The 26,954-nt window shown below is 38.3% G+C and overlaps 1 protein-coding gene across 1 annotated transcript in view; it reads right to left on the bottom strand.

Annotated features, from left to right (window-relative positions):
• ATP11C (ATPase phospholipid transporting 11C) overlaps nucleotides 1-26,954 on the bottom strand; it is a 218,588-nt gene that overhangs the window by 78,978 nt on the left and 112,656 nt on the right. Inside the window, 6 exon segments of the mRNA XM_033200856.1 lie at nucleotides 334-384; nucleotides 2,510-2,613; nucleotides 4,740-4,868; nucleotides 15,511-15,618; nucleotides 17,481-17,561; nucleotides 20,294-20,383. Coding sequence (XP_033056747.1) covers nucleotides 334-384; nucleotides 2,510-2,613; nucleotides 4,740-4,868; nucleotides 15,511-15,618; nucleotides 17,481-17,561; nucleotides 20,294-20,383 — 563 coding nt within the window.

Raw genomic sequence — 26,954 nt, 5'->3', positions numbered from 1 at the left:
CCTCCGCCTCCCGGGTTCAAGAGATTCTCCTGCCTCAGCCTCCTGAGTAGCTGGGATTACAGGTGTGTGCCACCACGCTCAGCTAAATTTTGTAGTTTTCGTAGAGACACGGTTTCACCACATTGGCCAGGCTGGCCTCAAACTCCTGACCTCAGGTGATCCACCCACCTCAACCTCCCAAAGTGCTGGGATTACAGGCGTGAGCCATCGCACCCGGCCTATATTCCTTTCTATAATAGAAAGGTATTTGGCTATTTTAGTTGATTTAAAAGAAAATTAGACCCCTCCTTCCCCATACAACCAAAGGACAAATTAAAGAAACAACAAACTTACCTGGCAACAGCCTCAAGACTATTACTATAGATATTGATTCGCCCAACAAATCTGTAAAAAGAACAAAATTGCAAATGTATTTTCCACATCCAGGTGAAATCCATGTACCAGAAATATGAGAATGAATGAAAATACAAATAATAAAACAGAAACAGATAAAACTGTGAATGAACTACAAAAGCCTATTATATTTCTGGGGAAAAAAAGTTATGTTGAATTGATAAGGTGTATAACATTTTCATATAATTTTTAAATAACATGATGGGATTATAGGAGCAGAAACAAACGTTGTCAATTGATTTTCAAGTTCTGTTTAACATCATGCAAGCACACAACACCTTTCTCTTTTATAAGGTATATAAATAACGTAACTTCCATCTTGGATCGTGTGAAGAAAGGTTTCTGGTCCTAAAATACAATTTTCAAAACCGCTAGTTCAGTAGTTCTTCCACTCGAGTGTGCATCAGAATCACTGGAGCGGTTATTAAACCACAGATTTCTAGGTCCCATCCCTGAGCTTCTGATTCAGGTTCCCCAGTAATGCTGCTGCTGCTGGTCCTGAAACCACTCTTTAAACCATAGTACTAGTCTTAGACAGTGAACACTTGAGTGCCATCTTGGAAATGTCCAGCCTGTGACTTGTAGTTGATCTCAATACTGAGCTTGACCCAATCACTTAATATAATAGGTGTATGGTAACCTGTATTTTTGCAAAATAAGGTAAAAATAACCTAATCCCTTGTTAACATGAGTGTTTTATAAGCTGCATTGTAAACAGCATTTTCCCCAGAAAATAGAAATTACTCATATACACAAAATATGAAGGTTTGCTCATTCATTTATCATATATTAATTGTGCCAGTGCTATACTAAGTGCTGAAGATATACTAATAATCAAAAAAGAAATGCTCCTTGCCCTATAAAAGACAAGTAAATAGGCAATTATGATGCAAGTGCTTACCACTAGAGTGACAGAAGTACAAGGTATTCTGAAGGCACAGAGCAAGGCATTCAGTCGTCTAAGGAAATTAGGAATAACCTTCCCTGTCCTACCATTCTCCTTCATACTTAAAGCAACTGAAAAATATGGGGGCTGCCCTATAAATATGCAAGGGTACAGATATTGTTCTCTAGCTCAGGCAGAAATAAGTTACTCCATGTTCTGTGATTCCATAGACCTTACACTCACCTCTATTATCACCTTGTATAAGTTTAGCTTTATTACTTTATCTCTTTTGCTCACAGTGAGTCCCTTGAAGGCAGAGAATAGCTGTTATACTTTCTGGCCCTAGTTCCTATCATCAAGGTGGATACGGAAGAGGAGGGGAAAAAGGAAAGAAAAAATGATGAGAAGGAGGGAGGTCATTGTTCTTGAAGTAGAATGAATACTTTTTTTTCCACTAGTAGGTGTTAGTGTAAACTACATCCAACCACTTGGTCGCTCATTATGACTAACAGCGTGCATGAACAAGATGGGTAATGGATGCCATCTGCAACGGTAGAATAGGATAAAATTAATTAGCTGACATGGGGATAAAACCTGTTACGCTACCCTCATTAGTACTATGCTCTAATCAACCAAACTAACCAGTCTTGAAATCAAATACCAAATTTTTGACAACTCACAATGACTAATAATCAGCAAATCTACTCCAGAGAGCCTAAGTATAGTAAAATAGAGGAAATTACATCATTTTACTCATCCCTTAACTGTTTACTGTGGACAAGAAATAGCCTATTTGCAATCCTTAGTGCATCATGATCATTGTAAGAAAGGATAGAGCCTACTAATTGCATGAAGAGGATATCCTCCTCCTCTCTTTAATGTTAGATGGCATGTAAAAGGATTTGTTTTTTATTTAATTACTCTGGTTACTGCGTCAGTCTGATAGATCAGCTTTACAGGGTAACATAATCTAAAATTTTGACATATAGCCATGTTTACAGTAATAAAAATAAAAGAAAGATCATAAGATACCTGGGCCCACAATGATTTATCCTGGGCTGATAGTGAACAAGGCTGATTTGATTCATTTTTCTGCCAGAAGTAAGGAATAGCCCATAAAAACACAAATGAGAGTAGGCTGCTAAGTGGCGGGTGCTTCTTTTGCAATACTATTAGCAAAGAGAAGCAGAGCCAAGAAACAGACGTAAAATGAAACCAGGTGATTCTTACTTGTAGAGGTCAGGTTGAGGCTGTTCACATTCAATTGCTGCTCGGAGGGTATCAATGGATTCTGCTGTACACAGTGCAATGGTATCACGTACTGCATAATGTGTCTAGTTGAAAGCAGAAGAAAAAGTGAAAACCAAAAAAACTGTTTCTTTTCATAATCATACACCCAACTGACTTCAGGAACAAATTTAGTACGTTTTAGTAAGAGGCTTTGGCAGAATAAACAAATATTAACATTTCCCACTAAATAAGTTTTATGGTATTATTATGAAAATATATTACAAATAATTAGAAAGATAACCTGCTGCAAGGGGGGTTTCAAAGACAATTAAATACCTAAAAGCTCTTCTTGACACCGACAGCTGAGAGGATTCTATTCACAACATGCATATAATTAACTGAAACCACGTGAAAAAGTTAATACATTTTTTTTTCCTATTTACAGAACTGAGACTTATTATTTTGCTCACTATAGTGTATGGGCAATGGAGATATACACATATGAATTGAACATAACCTTTTTGGTCACAAAAATGCTAAAATTTTGCCAACAGCAAGAAAAAAATCATTAATAGTTCCATTACACAAATAGCTTCATTAATGATCTTGAAAATGTTCAATATGGATACATTTTGTACGAGGGGCAGGGAGATGATGTGTCTTGCAATAGTCAGATAATTAGAATATTCTACTAGTATATATTATGCACTTGATTCATCCAGAACTCAAGGCAGGTGCCAATAAACCCATTTATAAATCATCAAACAAGGGCTAAAGCAGACGCAAAGAGCTCACCACTTAGGCAGAAGAGAAAGTTGTTGTCATCGTCTTGGGGGAATATTACGGCAATGTCTGAACTACATTTAAAACTAACTCCTGATTTTGAAAACCTCTGTACTTTTTAGCTGATTTGATCAGAACAACTTAACTGAAAAAAGAAACTACCTGAAAGTTTTCTTACTCCAAACAACTTTTTCACTATCAGGAAATCTTTACGTAGATTTCTTGATTTATATCCCTAAATTGTAACTTTGTTTTTGAACAGGTTAAAAGCAGGTCATTACCATGCTTTTGAAATACAGAATTAGTCATCCAATAGGTAAAGGTTCCTTTTTACATACTGCGTCCTAGTCTTCAACTCCAGGTGGAATAAACAAACAGAGGAGCCCTCCAAGGATATACCCAGAGGTGAACCACTAGAGTAACCCTCCTTAAAAGGCAGCATAGAGAGGATACATCTTCATGCCCTGTGGAGCTCTGGACCATGGCCAAGAAAACCGACTGTGCCAGAAAGTATATGAGGGAAATAAGTTACCCCCATTTGACCAAATTTACTTTAAGTCACTTATAATTATAAGTGAGTTATAATTTGTTATACGTACATAAAATGTTGCTTTATAACTTACTTATAAAGCAAACATTTTCCAAACTACACCCGATTTTTATTTTTATTCTTATTTTTTTTTTTTGAGATGGAGTCTCGTTCTGTCACCTAGGCTGGAGTGCAGTGGCGTGATCTTGGCTCACTGCAACCTCCGCCTCCCGGGCTCAAGCAATTCTCGTGCCTCAGCCTCCTGAGTAGCTGGGATTACAGGCGCCCACCACCACGTCTGGCTAATTTTTTTGTATTTTTAGTAGAGACGGGGTTTCACCATGTTGGCCAGGTTGGTTTCGAACTCCTGAACTCAAATAATCCGACTGCCTCAGCCTCCCAAAGTGCTAGGATTACAAGCGTGAGCCACCGCACCCAGCCCTAAGTTATTTTTAAATAGCAATCAAATTACTCCAGGTTGGGTTTCTTATATCCCAAGAATATACATTTTTAATGAAATATACAACATTTTAGAAAAAAAATAGATCAAATTGTAAGGTTAGCATACATGAAGCTATTTGTATAGTTACACAGTTTAAGCCTATGATTACTCCCATTTTAAAGAGTCTAAATATTAAATAGGCTGTGTCAATATTAAATTCAAGCAGTGCTATAAAAATTGTGGTAGCTTTTACTTGGGGCTTAGTTTCTCCACACCTAATTACCAACCACCCTTTTATCCAAAGATGAATGTTTGCTTAGAAGTTAAAAAACAATTATATAACAACTGTTTTCAAGTACAAAACCTAAGAAAAAATAAAAATAAGAAAAAATAAAAGATTAGAGGGTGGTGGGAGGCAGTATTGTATGACTAACTATCCTGAGATCAAAATGTTTAGGCAAGGTTTAGTCTGTTACCTTGCAATTGGATTCCCCATCAAGACTGGCTGTAGTGACATAACAGGTTCCATCAGTGGTGCAAGATGATAGAAGAATAAGATCACAGGGAAAGGTTTCATCTGCCTGTACTTCTACTACATCACCAACCTAGAATTGAGAAATAAATATAAATATGTTAAATTCCAAACAAAGCATTCATTATACTCATACAAAAGTCAAAACATTAGCAAGAGATTATCTCTAGCTCTGGGGCTTTGAGAGTATCTCAGCATCCTACAGCGTGTGAAAGGTGATGAAAGAATATTACTCAGGCCGGGCGCGGTGGCTCAAGCCTGTAATCCCAGCACTTTGGGAGGCCGAGACAGGTGGATCACGAGGTCAGGAGATCGAGACCATCCTGGGTAACACGGTGAAACCCCGTCTCTACTAAAAAATACAAAAAACTAGCCGGGTGAGTTGGCGGGCGCCTGTAGTCCCAGCTACTCCGGAGGCTGAGGCAGGAGAATGGCGTAAACCCGGGAGGTGGAGCTTGCAGTGAGCTGAGATCCGGCCACTGCACTCCAGCCTGGGTGACAGAGCGAGACTCCGTCTCAAAAAAAAAAAAAAAAAAAAAAGAAAGAAAGAAAGAAAGAAAGAATATTACTCAATATTCAGAATCCTCTTTAAAGTCAGAAGGACTTAGGATGCTTTCAGATTACCTTAGCACTGACCTTTACCTTTAATAAATGATTCTGACACCGTTTGCTCTCTGATATTTCTTGCACAAATGTTTGATAAAACAATGACATTATCACTTCATGAATGAATTAAGAAAATCTACATGTCACAAATTGGGCACTTCATGAACACTGGGCAGCCACACTGTCACTCTGTACCACACATATTTCAACATACTTTGCCTGCCATGTGATAACAACTGTGTTGTTGGGTGCCAGGTCCTTCTTCAGTGCTCGGAAAATCCCAGTTAATTAGAGAGGCACTGATTTTTCCCATAATATTTGAATTTTTTTTTCTACAGGTCACTTTCTATGAATTCACCTGCTGTCAGGAGAATCACTTAATACAGCAATAAGAAACAATTTCTTATCAGCAAGTACCCAAAGCTCAAGGAGAGGAAAAACCTGAGAGAATAAATGAGGAATAATTTAATAATGTAGGGTTAAGTAAATCATAACTGTCAAAAGTTTGGACTCTAACCTGACTTCTTGTCCCAGCTCCGCCACTTAACCGTATGACGACCTTAAATAAGTGTCTTAGATGATTGCAACTACCTCAGATAATTAATGTGAGCATGAAATGATACAAGAAAAGTACTGAGCAAAGTGCCTGGCACGTATTAACCACTTCAAAGGTGTTAATTATAATTATTACCAACATCCTGAAACTACTTTACTCCCAACTTATGAATAGTCATAACATTTTTTTGGAAAGATGTAAGAAATCCTCCAGTCTGGTGCTTCCCAAGATTTTCACATCATGGTACATGTTGAAAATTATAAATAATATTTTTGTACAGCACCTTCAGGTAAAGGGAAGAGGCTGCTGGATGCAGAAGATAACCCACTTTAGAAGGGAGTCAATATTTGGCACAGTGACCTAAACACACTGACTGTGAAATGCTAGGTAATACATGCAACACCTGACCCTATTTGCAATATGGTTTGGCAGATAAAGATGAGGATTTCAAGACCTATTCAGGAACAATTTTAATTTCTTTGCCAATCTTAATCACTAGCCAAGATCAACAGCATCAATAATTGAACTAATTTGTAAACAATATTTTGTTTTGTTGGATTGTTCCTTCCTCACTCACATAAACACTTATGTTGCTTACATAAAACCACAATTGATGCTTACATATGCAGAAGGGAGATAACAAACAGAATCCTAACACATCTTACAAGAAGGAAATACCCATTACAGGTTGCAAGATGACTCTCAGGCATTGAGAAATAAAACACATAAAGAGAGCATTTTTTTCAACGGTTACGATGTAGTCAGATATGAAATATAAAGGCCCCTACATCTGCAGTGCAAGCTCAGACTGACGAGATGGGTAGGAGTCAGATCACAAAGGGCTTGGCAGGCCAGCCTAAGGGATTTAGGCCTCACCCTAAAGGTGAAAGGATAGGTAGAGGACTTTTAAAGACAAGGAATAACATGATCTAGTTAGACAATGAACTCCAGAGGTCTATTTACCATTTTAAAAGCTACAATAGAACATCACCACCTCCCATTACAAACATTAGGAAAAAAATGGATAATCTAAAAAATAATATGTATTTTTTAGTCCATCTGAGAGCTGAGGTTGCAAAGCAACCAAGTGAACTGAATTTCAAAGGGTAACAAGTGTTTCTGAGGAGAGACGGGACAGATGAACTGTTTCATAACTGACCAAGCATAGAAGGAAGAGATGGCTACCACGAAAGTGGGTAAGAAGAAAACAACTAGATTTTTAACCAATTCTTAAAGACTGGGTGTGAGCTAGTATGACAGTTCAGAATCTCTACAAGCCTGGGAGACAAGAAGAGACCACAACCATTCACCAGCTCTTCTCTAGAGGCTTCTACTCAGTGTTCATGAGAAAGCATATGGGCAGGAGACCTAAAATAACCTTTCTCACTGGTACAGGCGTACAGGTGATGACTGACTGCTGTGAAGAAACAGGCACAAAAATAACATGCCAGAATCACGGACCCCTTTCTCATATTAAGCAAACCCCATCTGCATCTAGGAGAAAGGCAGGAAACCTTCCCTGGCATAGTCTCAGGGAAACATCACTACTGTTCGAGGAGAGGTAGAAACAAAAGTGACCTGCTGCAGGGGATGGGACCTGCTATAGGGAATGGGACAGGAAACCTATTCATACCAAGAACCTGGCACTGATACAAGGTAGAAGTTCAGTGACTATGGGGGCGGGGGCAGGAATATTGAGAAAGTCTTCCCCTGAGGCTTTGGTGCATATGGCCTGCTTAATATTGTGACTGGAACGAGAAAACCAAGAAACCATTCTGTTCCCGCCAAGAGCCTTACACTGAGTAACTGAGTAACAAACAAGAAATAGCAGTCTACCACTGGAGAAAAAGCAAGGGAACAGGGGTGGGGTGGGGGTGGGGGCCGGAAGGGGGCACCCTCTGTGACTCGGCAGTACAGGATGTGCTGAAAGCAGACAGTAGAACAGGAACACCATCAAAAACTCTCCGGGACACCAGGCCCCACACAAAGCTCAAGGTAATAAGGTAATGGCGTTCTACCACTTAAGGAATTTGAAGGGGCACACTAAAAACATCAAAAACCAAAGCCAGCCCAACTCTTGACTAGACTGTCTCAACCCCCAACAATAGTGGCCTGACAGAAGAAGCCAGGCCCATTTCAGAACACATATACCACTGACCTCAGTGAATAACATTCTTTTACATACAATGCCCAAAATTCAATTAAAAAATGAAATGCACAAAAACACAAGCAAAAAATAAGTCATCATTGAAAGATAAAGTAGTCCGTGAAACCAGACCCAAAATGTCCAGATTTTGTAATTTTGAAACAGGGACTTAAAAATAGCTATGATTAAGATGTTAAATGGGTGGGGTGTGGTGGCTCACATCTATATTCCCAGCACTCTAGGAGGCCAAGGTGGGAGGATCGCTTAAGGCCAGGAGTTTGAAACCAGCCTCGGCAACTTAACAGAACCCCATCTCTACAAAAAATGATTATAATAATTAGCCAAGTGTAGTTGCACACCTATAGACCCAACTACTCTGGAGATGGAGGTGGGAGGACTGCCTAAGCCCAGGAGTTCAAGGCTGCAGTAAGCGATGACTGCGCCACTGTACTCCAGCCTGGGCAACAGAGTAAGACCCTGTCTCTCGAAAAAAAAAAAAAAAAGAATAAGATATTAAATGGTATGGTATTTAGTGGAAAAGGTAGACAACATATAACAGTGGATGAAGAATGCTGGCAGAGAGATGGATACTATAAAAAAACGAAAATGTAAAGTTAGAAATGAAAAACATGTTATCAGAGATGAAGATTTCCTTCAACTAGTGGACTGGGTATAACAAAGGAAATAATCACTATTTCTGAAGACAGAGCAAACTAAAATTATCCAAAGTGATATATAAACAGGAGAAAAAGGAGTGTATTTAAAAAAACAACAAATTACTCAAGAGAGAAAATATCAAACAGCATAACAGTCATGTAATTGGAGTACCAAAAGAATAGAGAGAATGAGGCTGAAAAAACATTTCAAAAAGATAATGACCAAGAATTATCCAAAGTTAATCAAAGTCAACAAACAATAGATCCAAGAGAACTTCGAGAAGGATAACTACGATGAAAAAATGTAGGCATATCATAGTCAAACTGCTGAAAATTGAAAACAGAAAGAAAAATGTGAAGGCATCAATGAAATATTATATACACAAGAACAAGAATAGAAATGAAACAGACTCATTAGAAACTATGCATACCAGAAGACAATGGAATAATATATTTAAAGTACTAAAAGAAAAAAAAAAACCCTCCAATCCATAATTCTATATAGCCGGAAAAATAATTTTTGTAATTGAAGGTAAGATAAAAAACTTTTCCATAGGAACATTCACTTCCAGCAGATTTACACTATAAAATACTACAGAAAGTTCTTCATGGATAAAAAATAAGACACTATACGAAAATTTAAATCTACATAGAGAAATGATAAAAATGTGGGTAAATATGAAATATAGTTCTTATTGTTAATCTTTTAAAAACAGTTTTAGGCCGGGCACGGTGGCTCCCACTCGTAATCCTAGCACTTTGGGAGGCTGAGGTAGGCGGATCACCTGAGGTCAGGGGTTCGAGACCAGCCTGGCCAACATGGCAAAACCCCGTCTCTACTAAAACTACAAAAATTAGCCACACGTGGTGCCGCATGCCTGTAATCCCAGCTACTCAGGAGGCTGAGGCAGGAGAATCACTTGAACTCAGGAGGCAGAGGTTGCAGTGAGCCGAGATCGTGCCACTGTACTCCAGCCTGGGTGACAGAATGAGACTCTGTCTTAAAAAAAAACGAAAAACAAAAAAACAGGTTTTAAAAAGATAATTACAACCTAGTAATTCTGCTCTAAGTTATATACTCAAAAGAATCAAAGGCAAAAACTCAAACAGATACTTATATACCAATGTTCACAGCAGCACTAATCAAAATAGTCAAAAGTTAGAAATAACTCAAATGTCCATCAACATATAAATGGATCAACAAACTGTTATATACATATAATGGAATATTATTCACCTTTAAAAGGGAAAAAATTTCTGATACATGCTATAACATGGATCAACCTTGAAAACATTACGCTAAGTGAAAGACGCCAGACATAAATGGACAAGTATTGTATAACTCCACTTACATAAAGTATTGAGGATAGGCAAATTCATAGAAACAAAATGTATTAATAGAATAGAGGCCACAAGGGGCTGAGGAAGGGGGAAATGGGAAGTTACTGTTTAATTAATAGAGCTTTGTTTGGGATAATGGAAAAGTTCTGGAAATGGATAGTGGTGATGGTTGTACAACATTGTGAATGTACTTACTATACAAAAAATTGTACACTTAAAAATGGTTAAATGGGGTCTGGCATGAGCCCAGCACTTTGGGAGGCTGAGGCAGGTGGATCACCTGAAGTCAGGAGTTCGAGACCAGCCTGACCAACATGGAGAAACCCCGTCTCTACTAAAAATACAAAAAAATCAGCCGGGCATGGTGGCACATGCCTGTAATCCCAGCTACTTGGGAGGCTGAGGCAGGAGAATCACTTGAACCCAGTAAGCGAAGGTTGCGGTGAGCCAAGACCGCGCCATTGTACTCCAGCCTGGGCAACAAGAGCAAAACTCCATCTCAAAAAAAGAAAAGTTAAATGGTAAAATTTATTTTATATATTTTATTACCAAAAAAGACAACTCACAGGCAAAAATAGCAACATATTGTGGGCTTTATAATATGTAAAAGTAAAACGTATGACAACAATAACACAAAGGGTATAAATGAGGAAATGAAAATATGCTCTCTGAACACAATGGAATTAAATTAGAAACCATAACAAAAACGTATCTAGGCCAGGCACAGTGGCTCACGCCTGTAATCCCGGCACTTTGGGAGGCGGGGTGGGTGGATCACCTGGGGAGTTCGACACCAGCCTGACCAGCATGGTAAAACCTCATCTCTAACAAAAATACAAAATTAGTCAGGCATGGGGGCGCATGCCTGTAATCCCAGCTATTTGGGAGGCTGAGGCAGGAGAATCCCTTGAACCCGGGAGGCGGAGACTGCAGTGAGCCAAGATTGTGGCACTGCACTCCAGCCTGGGTGACAAGAGCGAAACTCCATCTAAAAAAATAATAATAACTAGAAAATTCCCAAATATTTAGAAATTACATAACAAACTTCTAAATAACCCATGAACTGAGGAAGTAGAGAGAAATTAGAAAATATTAAACTAAATGAAAATGTAAACATAATATATCCAAATTTGTAGGCTGTTGCTAAAGCAACACTTGGAGGAAAATTTACAGCATTAAACATTTATATTAGAAAAGATGTTCAAATAAACTCCTTTAACTAAATCTAACCTAACACCTCATTTTTACCCAAGGAGCTTCTTCTTTACCTCTTAGCATTGTTCCTCACTCTCTGCCCCAAGCCGTACGTTTTCACACTCTGCCTCTCTAAATTTTACAATCTATTTCATGCCCATCTCATGTGAGAAAACTGTTTTCATTCCCGTTTTCTAAATTCAGAGTATTTTTTTTCAGAAGCACTCACTGGGTTCTGACCAGTTATTGCCTTGTATTTTTATTCTTTTAGCATTATGTGGCATGACTACTAAGTTAAACTATAAAACTTCTTGAGAGCATGAACCATCTCTTTTCATTGTTTGTAACCCTTCTAGAACTCAGCACAATATTTCAATACATTTTGGTTGATTCACTGGTTGAAGTACTAGAGTATAACTTTCATTTCTGTTTGGCACTAAAGCATAGCATATGATTTGAGAGGTGTCTTACTACGTCTAGTTTCCGGTATTTGCCAAAAAATACTCCTTCCATTAAAAATAATAGCGTCTTTACACTGGAATTCCTCAAGTCCTGTTACTAAGTCTCATTCTCTATGCCGTATGAAATTCCATCCAGTCTCATGGCATCATATGGTATGTACAGACTGATGACACCCAAATTTCTACTTCTATTTAAAGCATCTCCTCTGAGCTCCAGGATTGACAACTCCAACTGTATGTCTAACAGGTTTCTCAAACTTAACATAGCCAAAAGTGAATTCCTGATTTCTCTTCACTCCCACCTCTATCCCAAATCTGTTTTTCTCCTAGGCTTTCCCATCTTATTTAAAAGCACCAGCATTTTCTTTAATAGCACTATCTAATTCACTCAGTCACTCAGGCCAAAACCAGGAAGGCTATCTTAATTATTCTTTTTTTTTTTCTGTTTCTCTCACCCACTACATCCAATAAATCACTAAATTCTGATGATTCTACCTCCAAAAATATCCTGAATATATCCATTTCCCTTAAAATCTAAACAGGTAGTAGAGAGTTACGGTTCAGAGTATGGACTCTATACCTAGGCTGCTTTAATTCAAATCCCAGCTTTCCAACTTACTGGGAGTGGGCAAGTTCCTTAACCTCCTTATGCCTCGGTTTCATCATTTGTAAAGAGAGGATAATAAAAATACCTACTTCATATGGCTGTTGTTGAGGGTTAAATGAGGTAATAGAATGTAAAAAAGATTGCCTGGTATATACTACATACTATATAAATGGTGACTACTATTTTTATTATTGTTATCAATACTACTATCATCCTAATATAAACCCTTATCATTTTTTGCCTAAGCTATATCTCTCTGATTGCACATTTGCCCATGCTTTCATTTTGCCTCTCTCCAGTTTTATTTTAAAAAATCATCAAATCACTCTCCGGCTTTAACACTTCAAAGACTCCCCACCATACTGAGGATGCAGACCAAGTCTCTCTCTTGCTCAAAAGGAGTCTCAACAAACTCTTTCCCCCTACTCCCCAGCCAAGCAATCTGCTATTTAGAGACTGCCGGCTAATAAGCATCTCTTCCCACACACTTACACTCCAGAAACAGCTACATCAAATAGTATCTCACACAATAATTTAATCACAATAGTTTCACATTTATTTAATCAAGATTATACCTGGTTAAGTTCAGCCTCAAGGCAAAGAAGCTTGGTGGAGGGGAAGTGAAAAATGGGGGCCTTTGTAAAGGGGAGTGGGGTGGAGTGTCAACAAAATCAGAAAGAGGAAATGAGAGAAAGGGAGAGATGTAAGAGGACTTTGCCTGCTTTGCAATTTTATGTAGTGTACTGGGAACAACAGACTGGATGCTATGAATCATTTAGGCAGCCTTTGTTTTTGTTTTTGTTTTTTTGAGACAGGGTCTCACTCTGTCACCCAGGCTGGAGTGCAGTGGCTCGATCTTGGCTCACAGCAGCCTCAACTTTTTGGGCTCAGGTGATCCTCCCACCTCAGCCTCCCAAGTGGCTGGGACTGGTTGGCTAATATTTTTTGGAAAGACAGGGTTTCTCGCCAGGTTGCCCAGGATGGATTCCAACTCCTGGACTCAAGCGATCCACCCAACTTGGCCTCCCAAAGTGATGGGATTACAGGCATGAGCCACTGTACTCAGTCTGCCTTTGGTTCTTATGCTGATCAATAATGCTGAGTTTCTACAACTGTTTCGAAAACTTCAGATCTTAACCTAACCTAGTTCAGCACAAATTCCCCCTTGACCAGGATGTAGAGAATAGAGAAAAGAAAAAGTAGAAAAAGGAAGACATTCTATGTCAAACACTGGTGACCCTCCCACTCTGTAGTATTCCTCCCATCATTACTGTAAGAAGATGCGAGGAAACTGAACTATTGTTGGGCATATGGAGAACTCTTAAAATTCAATAAGAAAACAACCTGCTTAAAAAATGGGCAAAAACTAAGCAGCATCTCACCAACAAAGATATACAGATTGCAAAGAACCATATGAAAAGAAAGTCCGTATCACATGTTATCAGTGAAATGCTAATTAAGGCAAAAGTGAGATAGTACTACACGCCTGTTAAAATGGCCAACATACAAAGCACTGACAACATCAAAACCCAGTCAGGATGTGGAACAACAAGAACTCCCATTCATTGTTGATGGTAATGCAAAATGATACAGCTACTTTGGATGATAGTTTGGCAGTTTCTTACAAAATGAAACATACTCTTACCATACAATTCAGCACTTCTTTGTATTTATTCAAATGAATTGAAAATGTATGTCCATATAAAAACCTGCACACAAACGTTTATAGCAGCTTTACTCATAATTGCCAAAACTCAGAGGCAACTAAAATGCCCTTCAGTAGGTGAATGGATAAACTATGGTATATCCAGAAAATGAAATATTATTCATCACTAGAAACAAATGAGCTATCAAGCCATGGAAAGACATGGAAGAAACTTGAAAGCGTATTACGAAGCGAAAGAAGCCAATCTGAAAAGGCTGTATGATTCTAAATATGTGACATCCTAGGAAAGGCAAAACTATAGAGACAGCAAAAAGATTACTGGTTACCATGGGTTGGGGGGAATAAGGAATGAACAGGAAGAGAACAGAGGATTTTTAGGGCAGTGAAACTATCCTAGTATGATACTACTATGGATACACATGTACACATATACAAATGTAGGATATGTGGATATGTAGCCTATATCTGACAAAACCCACAGAATGTACACCACCAAGAGTGACTCCTAATATAATCTATGGACTCTGGGTGATAGTGTGCTAAAATAGGTTCACTGATTGTAACAATTCTGGTGTGGGCTGTTGACAGCCAGAGAAAATGTGTTTGGGGACAGTGTTTGGGGACAGTGGGTTTATGGGTACTCTCTGTATTTTCTACTCAATTTTCCTGTGAACCTAAAACTGCTCTAAAAATGTAATTTTCTCATTTAAAAAATCTAATGAGAACCAAAAAATTAGTGTTTGACATGGACAAGTCAAAAATGTTATTTGACAGGGGTCTTACTGGGTAAATAATAAATAATGATTAACTGGAATAAATAATTGCTTGAGACTGTAAAAAAAAAAAAATACTACTACCTTGGAAGTCTCATATGTTGCTGATGGGAATACAAAATGTTACAGGCACTGTGGAAAATAGTTTAGTGGTTCATTAAAAAGTTAAACATGTAATTACAATATGACCCAGCAATTTTCCTCCTAGGTATATACCTCAAAGAATTAAAAACAGGTGTTCAAACAAAAACTGCAATTCAATGTTCACAGCAATTCATAATACCCAAAAGGTAGAAACAACCCAAATGTCCATCAGCTGATGAATCAACAAAATGAAATGTTATTCAGTCATCAAAAGGAATGAAATGCTGCTATATACTATAATGCAGATGAACCCCAAAAACTTTCTGAGTGAAAGAAGCTAGACAGAAAGGACACATAGTATATAATTGCATTTATATGAAACATTCAAAATACATACATCCATAGGGACAGAAAGAAGGTTAGTATTGCCAGGGCCCGGGAGGAGGGAGAAATGTGGAGTGTCCGCTTATGGGTATAGGGTTTCCTTTTTAGGGGATGAAAATGTTCTGGAACTAGATAGAGTTAACAGTTGCACAACATTATGAAGTACTAAATGACACTAAATTATACACTTTAAAATGGTGTATTTTTACCATTAAAAAAGGAGTGGAATAAGAAAAATTACCTTGATTTTTTCACTTTCTTTTCTCACTCGCTTTGCATTTTCAATAATGTAAACAGTGCTTTTGTTGACTTCATTGTCAGCTCTGTGTCTCAGCCAATCTTCATATCCCTGAAACATAAAAATAACTATATAATCAAGTTCAGATGAAATAACGCTGTTAATAAATTTATATATCCTCCCATGAGTCAACACCAAATATTTATAATTATAGCATTAATTTAAACTCAGAATGCTAGAGACAATGCTACACATTTTAATAGCAAATCTGAGATACACTTTCAAAGTACGCCTTAGATAAAAAGCTTTATTGTGTTAAAAGTATTCTCCATTCTTTAAACATTAATGAAAACACAAGCACTGGAGACTTAATGTTTTTCATCTGTGAAAGGCTATGATTTATTTTAATTGTACTCTCATTTGAGTAATGTTAATTCTCCCTACTTTTTAATTTGAAAAAAAGATTGTCCTGAGTTTGTATTTTCTTATAGCCATAATCACTTACATATAATCTTTTGTATATGCTATAGTAAACTGTTCAAATAATCATCTCCAAGGGAATATTTTAATTATTTCTCACCCACAGAGAATAGAAAAGACAAGCTAGGATTGCTTTAGCAGAGAAGCTATGATAAGTTTTAGAGATCAACAGCTAAACTTTTCAACTGACTTGGTGATAAAAGAAAATATAAATTGGTATTCATCTTTTACAGTTAAAGGTAATCAGAGAAAGATCTAATGGCTCATTTTACTTTGGACTTTTCACCTAAAGTAGATTTAAGCCAAAAGATGAAAGAAGGAGGATGCTCACGAATGTTTGAGCATGATCTCCTCTCCTTTTTTATATACCTTTGCCTTTTTTTCGTTGTAATAATGTCTGTACCTTTTCAAATACAACTGTTTGAAAAATCTCTTCATTGCCTCCCCCCACTTTTTTCCCCTCAGGTGCTATATCCATTCTTCTTCTGTCCTCTTTATGACAATGCTAGGCTATCACTTTATAGAGTACATTTTGTGATGCTGGTGAAGAAATAAAGGCCCTAACATGAACCAGTATTGGGAGTAGAATGAATCAGTAAAAAAACCTTTGAAAACCACACATGCTATTCTTGGAACCAGCAATTTTATGATGTTAAAGAAAATAATCCTACCAGTCTAAGGAAAAGAACATTCCAAAAGTCTTTATTTTGCAACTGAACACTTGATAAAATATTCTTATAGTTCCTGGTAGGCAAGATGTAAGACCAGATAACCCCATGAGGAAAGGTAATCTTGTTCCCAATACTGCTAAGAAGAGCTTTGTTTTGCAAGCTTCTTTGGTATCCTTTTTAAAAGTACTTTGTTAAGTAACATCTAAAAGTATGTTTGTAAATAGTCAGATGCTGTGGACTGACACAAAACATGCTCCAATTTCCTGTTTCCATTTTCATCTGGAATTTTTCAAACATACTAGCATACAAAATGTTCAAAATACTTCAAAGACATCCATATCACAATCTGTGGCAGCCTATCAGCTCTGACAAAAAACAGGAAATGTCCCCTCTACCTACTACCCCCTGAAGCAGTATAAGGAAAAAACAAGAAAATTAAAGTATTCTTCCCTTAAGTTCTCACTACAGTCATAAACAATTTAAAAAATCCATAAAAATGGGAGTTTTTCACACAGACATACCACAGTGAAACAATTAATGTGCATCAAAAATCTACCTCCTATTTCCTGACTGGGCTGTACCTTTTACCTGCTCTTTCTTTAACGTTTACACCCACACACACAGATACTGAAGAGGAAACAAGGAAATACATGAAGGATGTGCCTTACTATCATTTTAATAGGTTTTCAAGAGGAACCAAATATAAAAGAAATCCATAACGGATACTACCCACTGTATATAAATATGAAAAAGAGCCTTTGACAATGCAATTCCAACAAGCCTGGACTGAAATGCAGGTGTGAGTGTAAAGAAGAAATTTACCTGCTTGATGGCTGTAACAGTTATAACAAAGAAAAGTGGAAGTCCACTGGTAACTGGGCTAGTTGGTGTGTCTACTGTGACCTAGGTAAACAAATTAAATTGAAAGTAAAAATGAAAATTTGTCATTAACTCATATGCAGCACTTACATGCTGCAAACATTTCAAACAGAAACATAGATAAAACACATTCCAGTAGTAGGGTAAATATTAATTTTCATTAAAACAAAAGCAAACTACATGGCAGTTAGTTTAAGAAACAATCCTAAATTCAAGCATAGTTTTTATCCCAGCTTGGATTAATCCCTTTATTGAAATATATCCATTCACTTACCACCTATTTGCTGAGCACCATTCTGTCAGCCCTTGTGCTATTATCAGCCAAGCTCTAAAGATACTGCTTTAAACAAGATGGAGACAAGTCCCTGCCTTCATGTAGCTGGCAGCTTATAGGAAAAATCAGACAGTAAAACAAGTGTGTAGATTCTGAAGTCTGAAGGGTAAACAGGAGTTAACTAGACAAAAGGTAGTTTTCTAGGCACAGTGAACAGTATATGCAGGTCTCTAGAAATAAAGGAAGCCAGTTGCAAGAGGGAGTGTGGTGTGAGATGGGGCTGGAAAAGGAGGCAGGAGCCAGACTGTGCAGGGCCCTCTAGGCCAACTGTGCAGGGCCCTCTAGGCCAAAGTAAGCTGCTCATTCTTTATCCCACAAATAGCAGGAAATCCTTGAAAGTTTTGAGCAAGGAAAGGCCACACGAACAGAAGTGCATTTTGAAAAGATCATTCTCACTGCTCTGTGGAAGATGAATTAGACAGGGAACAAGAGTGAAGGCAGGGAGTCTATTTAGGAGGCTATTGCTGTAATCTAGGTGAAAGATAATGGCTTGGACTAGAGTGTTAGTGGCAGGCATGGAAAAAAGTTCTATAAATATTTAGGAGGCAAAAATAGCAACAGTTAGATATAAGTGCTTATTAAAGATGTCTTCCAAGTATCAGGTTAGCATGTCTAGGTGGATGTTGTCATTCACTGAGACAGGAAATACTGAAAGAGAACTAGATTTAAGGATGATCTTGAGTTCAATCTGCCCTCCCAACTCGTTGACTCTCATCTCCAACCCTCAACCAGGCCTGCCTCTACCATACACCCTGTGTTGTAGATACAACATATACTTCCATGTATGCAAGGCTTCTACATGGCTCTGTGACTTTAGGCAATCTCCTCCCTATCCCTGAAATACCAGTTCAGCATTCTCCACCAGGTAAACCCCTTCTAATCCTTAAAGGCTCTGTTCAGATAGCATCTATTCTCTGAAGCCTTCTCAAATTCCTCTTGGGTAGAAAAAAATGATAACTTACACTGTATACACAAAGCATTCTGTTCATGCTTCTTGAATGGCTTTACTACATTAAGTGAATACATGACTGTTATGTGACTGGTCTTCTCAGCTATAGCATAAATTCCTTAAGAGGATAAAAGCCATATCTTGATCTTCATTGTACCTGCTACCATTTTTGTTATCTGTCCTACTGCACAGCACACAGTAGGTGGATGAGTGGTATACGTTTGCTGAACTGAAATGAAATGCGCTGCCCACCAAGTAGAATGATTCTTTCAAGCAGAATCCTCTAGGTAGTTTATTCTATATCTGTAAGAGATCTGACCATGGATCCAGAGGAGCTCCTTTTCAAATCTTCCATCATTCAGGATTAAAATAGGCTCTTGCCCATATTATATCCCAGACTGATTTTAAGTAGCAAGGCTAAATTCAATTACAGTACCATTTACTGAAAGCCTCAAAGTGGGTAAACAGAAGCACTTAGCATCAACAGGGAATTTGAGCAATTTCTTTTTTTTTTTTTTTTTTGAGACGGAGTCTCGCTCTGTCGCCCAGGCTGGAGTGCAGTGGCCGGATCTCAGCTCACTGCAAGCTCCGCTTCCCGGGTTTACGCCATTCTCCTGCCTCAGCCTCCCGAGTGGCTGGGACTACAGGCGCCTGCCACCTTGCCCGGCTAGTTTTTTGTATTTTTTTTTTTTAGTAGAGACGGGGTTTCACCGTGTTAGCCAGGATGGTCTCGATCTCCTGACCTCGTGATCCGCCCGTCTCGGCCTCCCAAAGTGCTGGGATTACAGGCTTGAGCCACCGCGCCCGGCCTTGAGCAATTTCAATGGGATTTTCCTGCTTCGTTTAAAAAATGAAATGAGGAAAAAAGTACCTTTAATGTAGTAAAATTATCAGGGGTAATTATGGCGACGAAAAGATTTTAATAGCTTACAGATTTAAAGATGGAAGATGCAATTTAAACTGTCTAAAATTTAAAACACAAAACAGTAGAAAGAATAGAGAGAGGCAGATTGATCTAACTAGGCTCTCACCCTTAAGGTGAGTAAATGAATGAGGGAGAGCAAAAATGGTAATCAGGAAGATGAGTGAGAAGTTTCCAATTAGGCTGAAACTGGTATGTAACAAAATAAAACTATTAGTTTGAACTATTTTCAATTTTGATATATTCCATTTCATTTAATAGTACACAATACACGTCGTCCTAGGATGAGCAAAGATATGATATCCATAAAATTTCAAAGAAAGTAACAATGAAATAAAATCTCAACAAGTTTTCTAGTAAAAATGCAACTTTAGAAATTTATAAAATGATAATCTTTAAATGTTATGTTTCTACTTTAAGAAGTCATATTATAATAAGCTCTGGAATGTCTTTTTTTAATTACATGGCATTTTAAGGTTAGAAATAGATTGAAAATTTGTTTAAAGCAATCAAGTTTCTAAAAGTTAAGTGGCTGTTTAAGGAGCTCTTACCTGTACAAGGAAAATTATGAGAAAATAAAAATTTGCAATTCTTCTAAACTGTTCAAACAGATTCTTTGGGAGAAAATTCCAAAGTGTATACTGTAAGGGAGGAAGAAAAAAGAACACTGTTATGAAGGAAACTTGAAAAATCTTAATAGTAATGATGGATTTTGAGTCCACATTATCATATAAAGTGATATTTAGTATGTCCAACATTTTGAAATCCAAATCTCACACATATACATAACCATATATTTAGAGACATTTTCCCAACAGCACAGTGCCTGGTACAAGGCAGACAATAAATTATTTGGACGGCCAGGCACAGTGGCTCACACCTGTAATTTCAGCACTTTAGGAGGCCAAGGCAGGCAGATCACCTGAGGTTAGGAGGTCAACACCAGCCTGGCCAACGTGGTGAAACGCCGCCTCTACTAAAGATACAAAAGTCAATCAGATGTGGTGGCGCACACTGTAATCCCAGCTACTTGGGCGGCTGAGACAGGAGAACCACTTAAACCTGGGAGATGGAGGTTGCAGTCAGCTGAGATCTCACTACTGCACTCCAGTCTAGGCAAGAGAGCAAGAACGAGACTCCGTCTCAAAAAAAAAAAAAAAAAAAAAAAAAAGGCCTGGGCAACATTGTGAAACCCCACCTCTACTAAAAATACAACACTTAGCTGGACATGGTGGTGCATGCCTGTAGTCACAGCTACTTGAGAGGCTGAGGCACGAGAATCACTTGAACCCAGGAGGCGGAGGATGCAGTGAGCCGAGATGGTGCCACTGCACTCCAGCCTGGGAGACAAAGCAAGACCCTGACTCAAAAATAAATAAATAAATAATTTGGAGGAATGAATGAACACATTAATTTCTGGCTCAGCTAACCTCTGGAGTCTTGATGATCATAACAGATACCCCTGTGAATCATTCTGTCCCCTATGAGTACCTCCAATTTCCATGACAGCTGGGAAGGTGTATACACAACCCTGGGCCATGGACGGCTTTCATTTTAATCAACAACATACCACTCTGGGCTGGGCTTTGGTAATTGGTAATAGGTAAAAGTTTCATGCTAAATTGTGCATGGTCAGAAGACGAGAACTCTTAGGCCAACTGTCAACCATACTTTGTCCCTGAAACCTTAGGGTCAAGGACTGAATCATTTAAAAGTAACCAAAAAATGTTGAATTTTTCAGATGACCTAGTAAGACCAGAAACTAGAAAGAAAGAAAGGTTTCTTAACCTAAAAAGCTAAATTTACATTTGAGAGTTCTGCGGTTGACAGTTGGCCTAAGAGTTCTCGTCTTCTGACCTTGTGCAATTAGCATGAAACTTTTACCTATTACCAATTACCAAAGCCCATCCCAATTATCTGTATAATATGTGAGAACTTATCCTTTAATAAGAGGTGACTGAAAAGCCAAGTTGTAGAGCACGACGTAATATATGGGAATTTACTAACCTTTCCGTTTAAAAAGGCTTATGGGCTCAAAATTTAGGGAATCCTCTGAGAAAAAAGACAAAAAGAAGCAAGTATATTCAGTAGAACAGCTGCATTACAACCAATTACAACTTAGAAAATGTTCTACCCTGGAGTCCAAGAAGTATGTTAGGGAAGATAATTTTAAAATAAATACAGAATTGTGCATGGATGTGCATCACCTGGGAGAAGGAAGTCCACGCTTTTTATGAGATTCCCAAGGTAGCTTGTGACCAAAAATAGAAGTCACTCAAAACCACTGATCCAGTCACTTTGAAGCTGACATAGGTCAGACCAGCATTTTTAACTATCCCAATTATTTAAAATCAACTTTCTAAAACAATAAGCTAAACTCCAACAATAGGCTAATGGCTGAGCTTCTGGTATGTTACCCTTCTGTTCCCAAATTAAAGAGTTTTAAATTAATCAAATAAGCATTACAGACAGAGTCACCTGTAAAAGGTGATATAAACACATCAAAAGGGAATACTTTTGTTGTTGTCGTTTTTAAGTCCCAACTGTTAGTTTACCACTGTTTTATTAAATGAACTGCTTCCTTGAGGAATTCTGATTATTCCCTTCATAGGAAATGACTGCCCTCTTCTCTCCTTCATCAAGTCATTAGCTATTATGAGATCAGGGAACATGTCGTAAGTTCCCTTACCACAAGTGCCTAGAACGATAGCTAGACGATAGTTTAGCACACAGAAGGTATACAAGAAATCTTTTTTAAAACTTGGGCCCTAGCCATTTACTCTACTGGTTTACCTAAAAGGTAAACTTAGTTTCTAGCACATCTTTTTTACTATAATACAAATGTAAGATTTTAATGCAGACCAAGAGAAGTCTACTTTTTAGAGTTTTCTAACTAAAAGTGAAATTGAGTTATAGCCATATACATCAAATTATTCAAATTAACTTGTTTATCTAAAAAGTAGACTCTCCAGCTTGGTCAGTTGCTACAAAAAAAAAAAAAAAAAAACAATGTTATCTCAAGCATGACCTCCATGGCAAAAAAAAAAAAAAAAAAGTTAATCACAAGAAGAAAATGTGTATAGCAGTTTTTTAGACACAATGATGAGAATTCAGTTTTTGTTACAAGTTAGTTCTTGCTTGGAGACGTCAGTAAATACTATTTATTGATTGATTGATTGATTGAAACAGAGTCTCCCGCTGTCACACAAGCTGGAGTGCAGTAGCGTGTTCCCAGCTCACTGGAGCCTCTGCCTCCCAGGCTCAAGCAATCTTCCCGCCTCAGCTTCCTGAGTAGCTAGGACTACAGGGACACACCACCATGCCTGGCTAATTTTTGTTGTTGTTGTTTGTTTGTTTGTTTGGAGACAGAGTCTCACTCTGTCACCCAGGCTGGAGTGCAGTAGTGTGATCTCAGCTCACTGCAACCTCCCCCTTCCAGGTTCAAGCGATTCTCCTGCCTCAGCCTCTCGAGTAGCTGGAATTACAGGCGCGTGCCACCACACCCGGCTAATTTTTATATTTTTAGTAGAGACAGAGTTTCACTATGTTGGTCAGGCTGGTCTTAAACTCCTGAGCTCAGGCAATCTGCCCACCTCAGCTTCCCAAAGTGCTGGGATTACAGGCATGAACCACCGCGCCCAGCCAATTCTTGTATTTTTTGTAGATACAGGGTTTTCCTTTGAACCATCTCCCAGGCTAGTCTCGAACTTCACCCGCCTCAGCCTCCCGAAGTGCTGGGATTACAGGTGTGAGCCACTGCACCGGGCCTCTTTTATACTATCTTTAAGTGCAACTATAACTTAAAAAGCAGCCCAGACATTTAGAACATGTTTAAAACTACTTATACAGAAAACGCCAGCTTTGGGCTGGGCATGACGACTCACGCCTGTAATTCCAGCTACTTGGGAGGCTGAGACAGGAGAATCGCTTGAACCCATGAGGCAGAGGTTGCAGTGAGCCGAGATCGCGTGCCACTGCATTCCAGCCTGGGTGACAGTGAGACTCTGTCTCCAAAACAAACAAACAACGCCAGCTTTCCCAGTACATACAATGCATTTTATATATGCTTTGTAGTGGATTAAATAATCTGTACACAAGTGTGGTCACTAAAGATGAAATTACGTGAAGAAGTTGTGGGTCACTGCCTCAAATATGTATCATCTAATTTAATTTGAAACCAAAACCTTATAAACTTAATAAGCAAATTTCCCAAAGGAGGAAAGTTGAAGAGAATCTCAGCTTTGAGAGTCAATTATTTCATTTAAGCAAAAGGAGGCTTTAGAACTTTACTTGTTTTTACCAGTTGTTTTTAGCCAAGATTTCCAATTTATCATTAAAAATGCTGATGAGGAACTTAAGACTCCAAATAACTTTTAATGTGTCTGAATAGCAGCAAAAAAGAAAGAGAAAAAGGTAAAAATAAAGTAGCAGATATTTAAAGTAATAATAAAGTTAGCAGTCAACTGCCCGAAGAAAACTTAGGAAAAACTCTTCTGGACATTAGCCTAGGCAAGTAATTGATGACAAAGACAAAAAAGCAAATGCCCAAAAATCAAAACTAAACAAATTAAAAAGCTGCACAGCAAAATAAATAATCAACAGAGTAAACAGACAATCTATACAATGGGAGAAAATATTTGTGAATTATGATTCTGGCAAAGGACTAATATCCAGAATCTATAAGGAACTCAAACAGTAAGAAAAAAAAAAAATCAACTCCATTAAAAGCTGGGCAAAGGGCGGGCTGCAGTGACTCACTTCTGTAATCTCAGCACTTTCAGAGGCTGAGGCAGGGGGATTACTTGAGGCCAGGAGTTTGTGACCAGCCTGGCCAACATGGTGAAACCCCGTCTCTACTAAAAATACAAAACAAAAAAAAATTAATTTCTAAAAAAAATCTTAAAAATTTTTAAAGGAAAAAGAAACACACAACAGGTAAATATGATGGAAACTAAAGATCCTAAAATTTACAGCAGAGTACAATCAATGCTCCTTTTGCTAAAGAAGGGAATTTCCAAGTTTTGCACCAGCTACAAAATTCTGGTGATTTCCAAAATCCCTGCAGAGCATATTAAAGTTTGTGAGGCTGTAGAGGTCAAATTTTTCTAAAGAAAGTATTTGTGATTCCAGGAGATTTAAAAAAAAAAAAAAGCATTGGCCGGGCGCGGTGGCTCAAGCCTGTAATCCCAGCACTTTGGGAGGCCGAGACGGGCGGATCACGAGGTCAGGAGATCGAGACCATCCTGGCTAACACGGTGAAACCCCGTCTCTACTAAAAAAAATACAAAAAATTAGCCGGGCGAGATGGCGGGCGCCTGTAGTCCCAGCTACTTGGGAGGCTGAGGCGAGAGAATGGCGTAAACCCGGGAGGCGGAGCTTGCAGTGAGCTGAGATCCGGCCACTGCACTCCAGCCTGGGTGACAGAGCGAGACTCCGTCTCAACAAAAAAAAAAAAAAAAAAAGCATTAGGCCAGGCGCGGTGGCTCACGCCTGTAATCCCAGCACTTTGGGAGGCCGAGGCAGGTGGATCACGAGGTCAAGAGATCGGGACCATCCTGGGTAACACGGTGAAACCCTGTGTCTACTAAAAATACAAAACATTAGCCAGGCATGGTGGCGGGCACCTGTAGTCCCAGCTACTCAGGAGGCTGAGGCAGGAGAATGGCGTGAGCCCAGGAGGCGGAGCTTGCAGTAAGCCAAGATTGTGCCACTGCACTCCAGCCTGGGCGACAGAGCAAGACTCTGTCTAAAAAAATTTTTTTAAATAAAAATTAAAAAAGCATTAATTTTATAAGCAAATAAAATTTAAAGTAGGTCAAAATGTTTGTCTTCAGTGTTCCCTGCCTTAACATTTATAATGTCACATTACTAATGGTATTTGTAAACAAAAGCAGTGTCCAATTAAGATAGTTATTTTTATGACTGAAGGGTGGAGAAAGAAAATCAACACTTGCTACAAAGTTGGAAGGCAGCTAATGTATTCTATAAACGGTATATTTTGAAAAAATAATCTTTTTAAAAACTCTGGTATAAATACAAACAGCCAAGACAATGTGAGGAAGAAAAAGTCAAATTATGACATTGTTAGTCTTTTCGGAGTAGACCTGAAGGCCTCCATTTAGGAGACAGTATCCCACACATTCGAAACACACGAATCTGAGGAAATCAATAGTATTGTAATTCTAATCACAGAAACACAAATAACAATAGCAGTTAGCTTTTGAGTTGTCGCCCCATGCCAAGCACAATGCAAGAGGAAAGAAAAAAAATGAGGAAGGAACCCAGACAGCACAATGATGTAAAAAGGGCTCTTTATTCAGAGCAACTAGAACTTATAAAGTAGTTCTACTCCTGGTTTTATTACTATCTCTCCTTGGTGACCATGTTACTAAATTTCTCTGGCCTTGGTTTCTCCATCTGTAAAGTCAGTGAGTTGAACAAGATAACCTCTTAAGATCATTTAGCTCCACAAGTCCACAATTCTGAATCAAAGGACTACTATAGACCGTTTAATTGGATACAAGGTGAGTCGCAATTTCCAGTAAAAGAACTATTCACTATTTTAGGCACAAGTACGTAAACCTCTGGCAGAGAATAACATTTCTGCCACTAGTGTATAAGATTAACAGGAAATAGACATTTTTATCTAAAATAAAATGTTCTATAGGCCGAAAGATCTGTTCATTAGGCAACAAAATTTTCACCTGTCCTGACTGTATTTTACATGTTAATCTCCCAGATAAACATGATCACTACTGTATCACCACCCAAACGAGAAATTAAATGCATATTTGAAAACCAAAATGTCATATATTTGTAAAGAAGGGCATAATTTTGTGTTTCAGGTTCTAAGTGATTACAAGTATACAGTGAACCAAATGTCACCAACTTTTATCTCTGCCTTGCCAGGGCACATGAGGAAGTGAGGAAAATCTTCAAGATCTATTCTACAAGAGATCGCAGTAGGCCAACCTAGCACCTAACCTGGTCAGCCAGAGGTAAAGACTAGCTAAGTAACACTTGCAGAATGATGACTACTGGGTACTAGGAGCTATAAGAAGTGGTTTCACAGAGTATTAGTCCCATTTCACCAATGAGGACATTTAGAATCAGGGCGATTAATTTAGCCAAGGTGACGCAACTAGTAGGTGGTTGGGCCAGGATTTAAATACAGGTGTTCAAACTTCCAGGTCAATGCTCTTAGTCCTACAC

This window comes from Trachypithecus francoisi, unplaced genomic scaffold, assembly GCF_009764315.1.
Source record: "Trachypithecus francoisi isolate TF-2019V2 unplaced genomic scaffold, Tfra_2.0 Lachesis_group6, whole genome shotgun sequence".
Taxonomy (NCBI): domain Eukaryota; kingdom Metazoa; phylum Chordata; class Mammalia; order Primates; family Cercopithecidae; genus Trachypithecus; species Trachypithecus francoisi.
The sequence above is the reverse complement of the archived record's forward strand: the minus strand, read 5'-3'. Positions and strand labels throughout refer to the sequence as shown.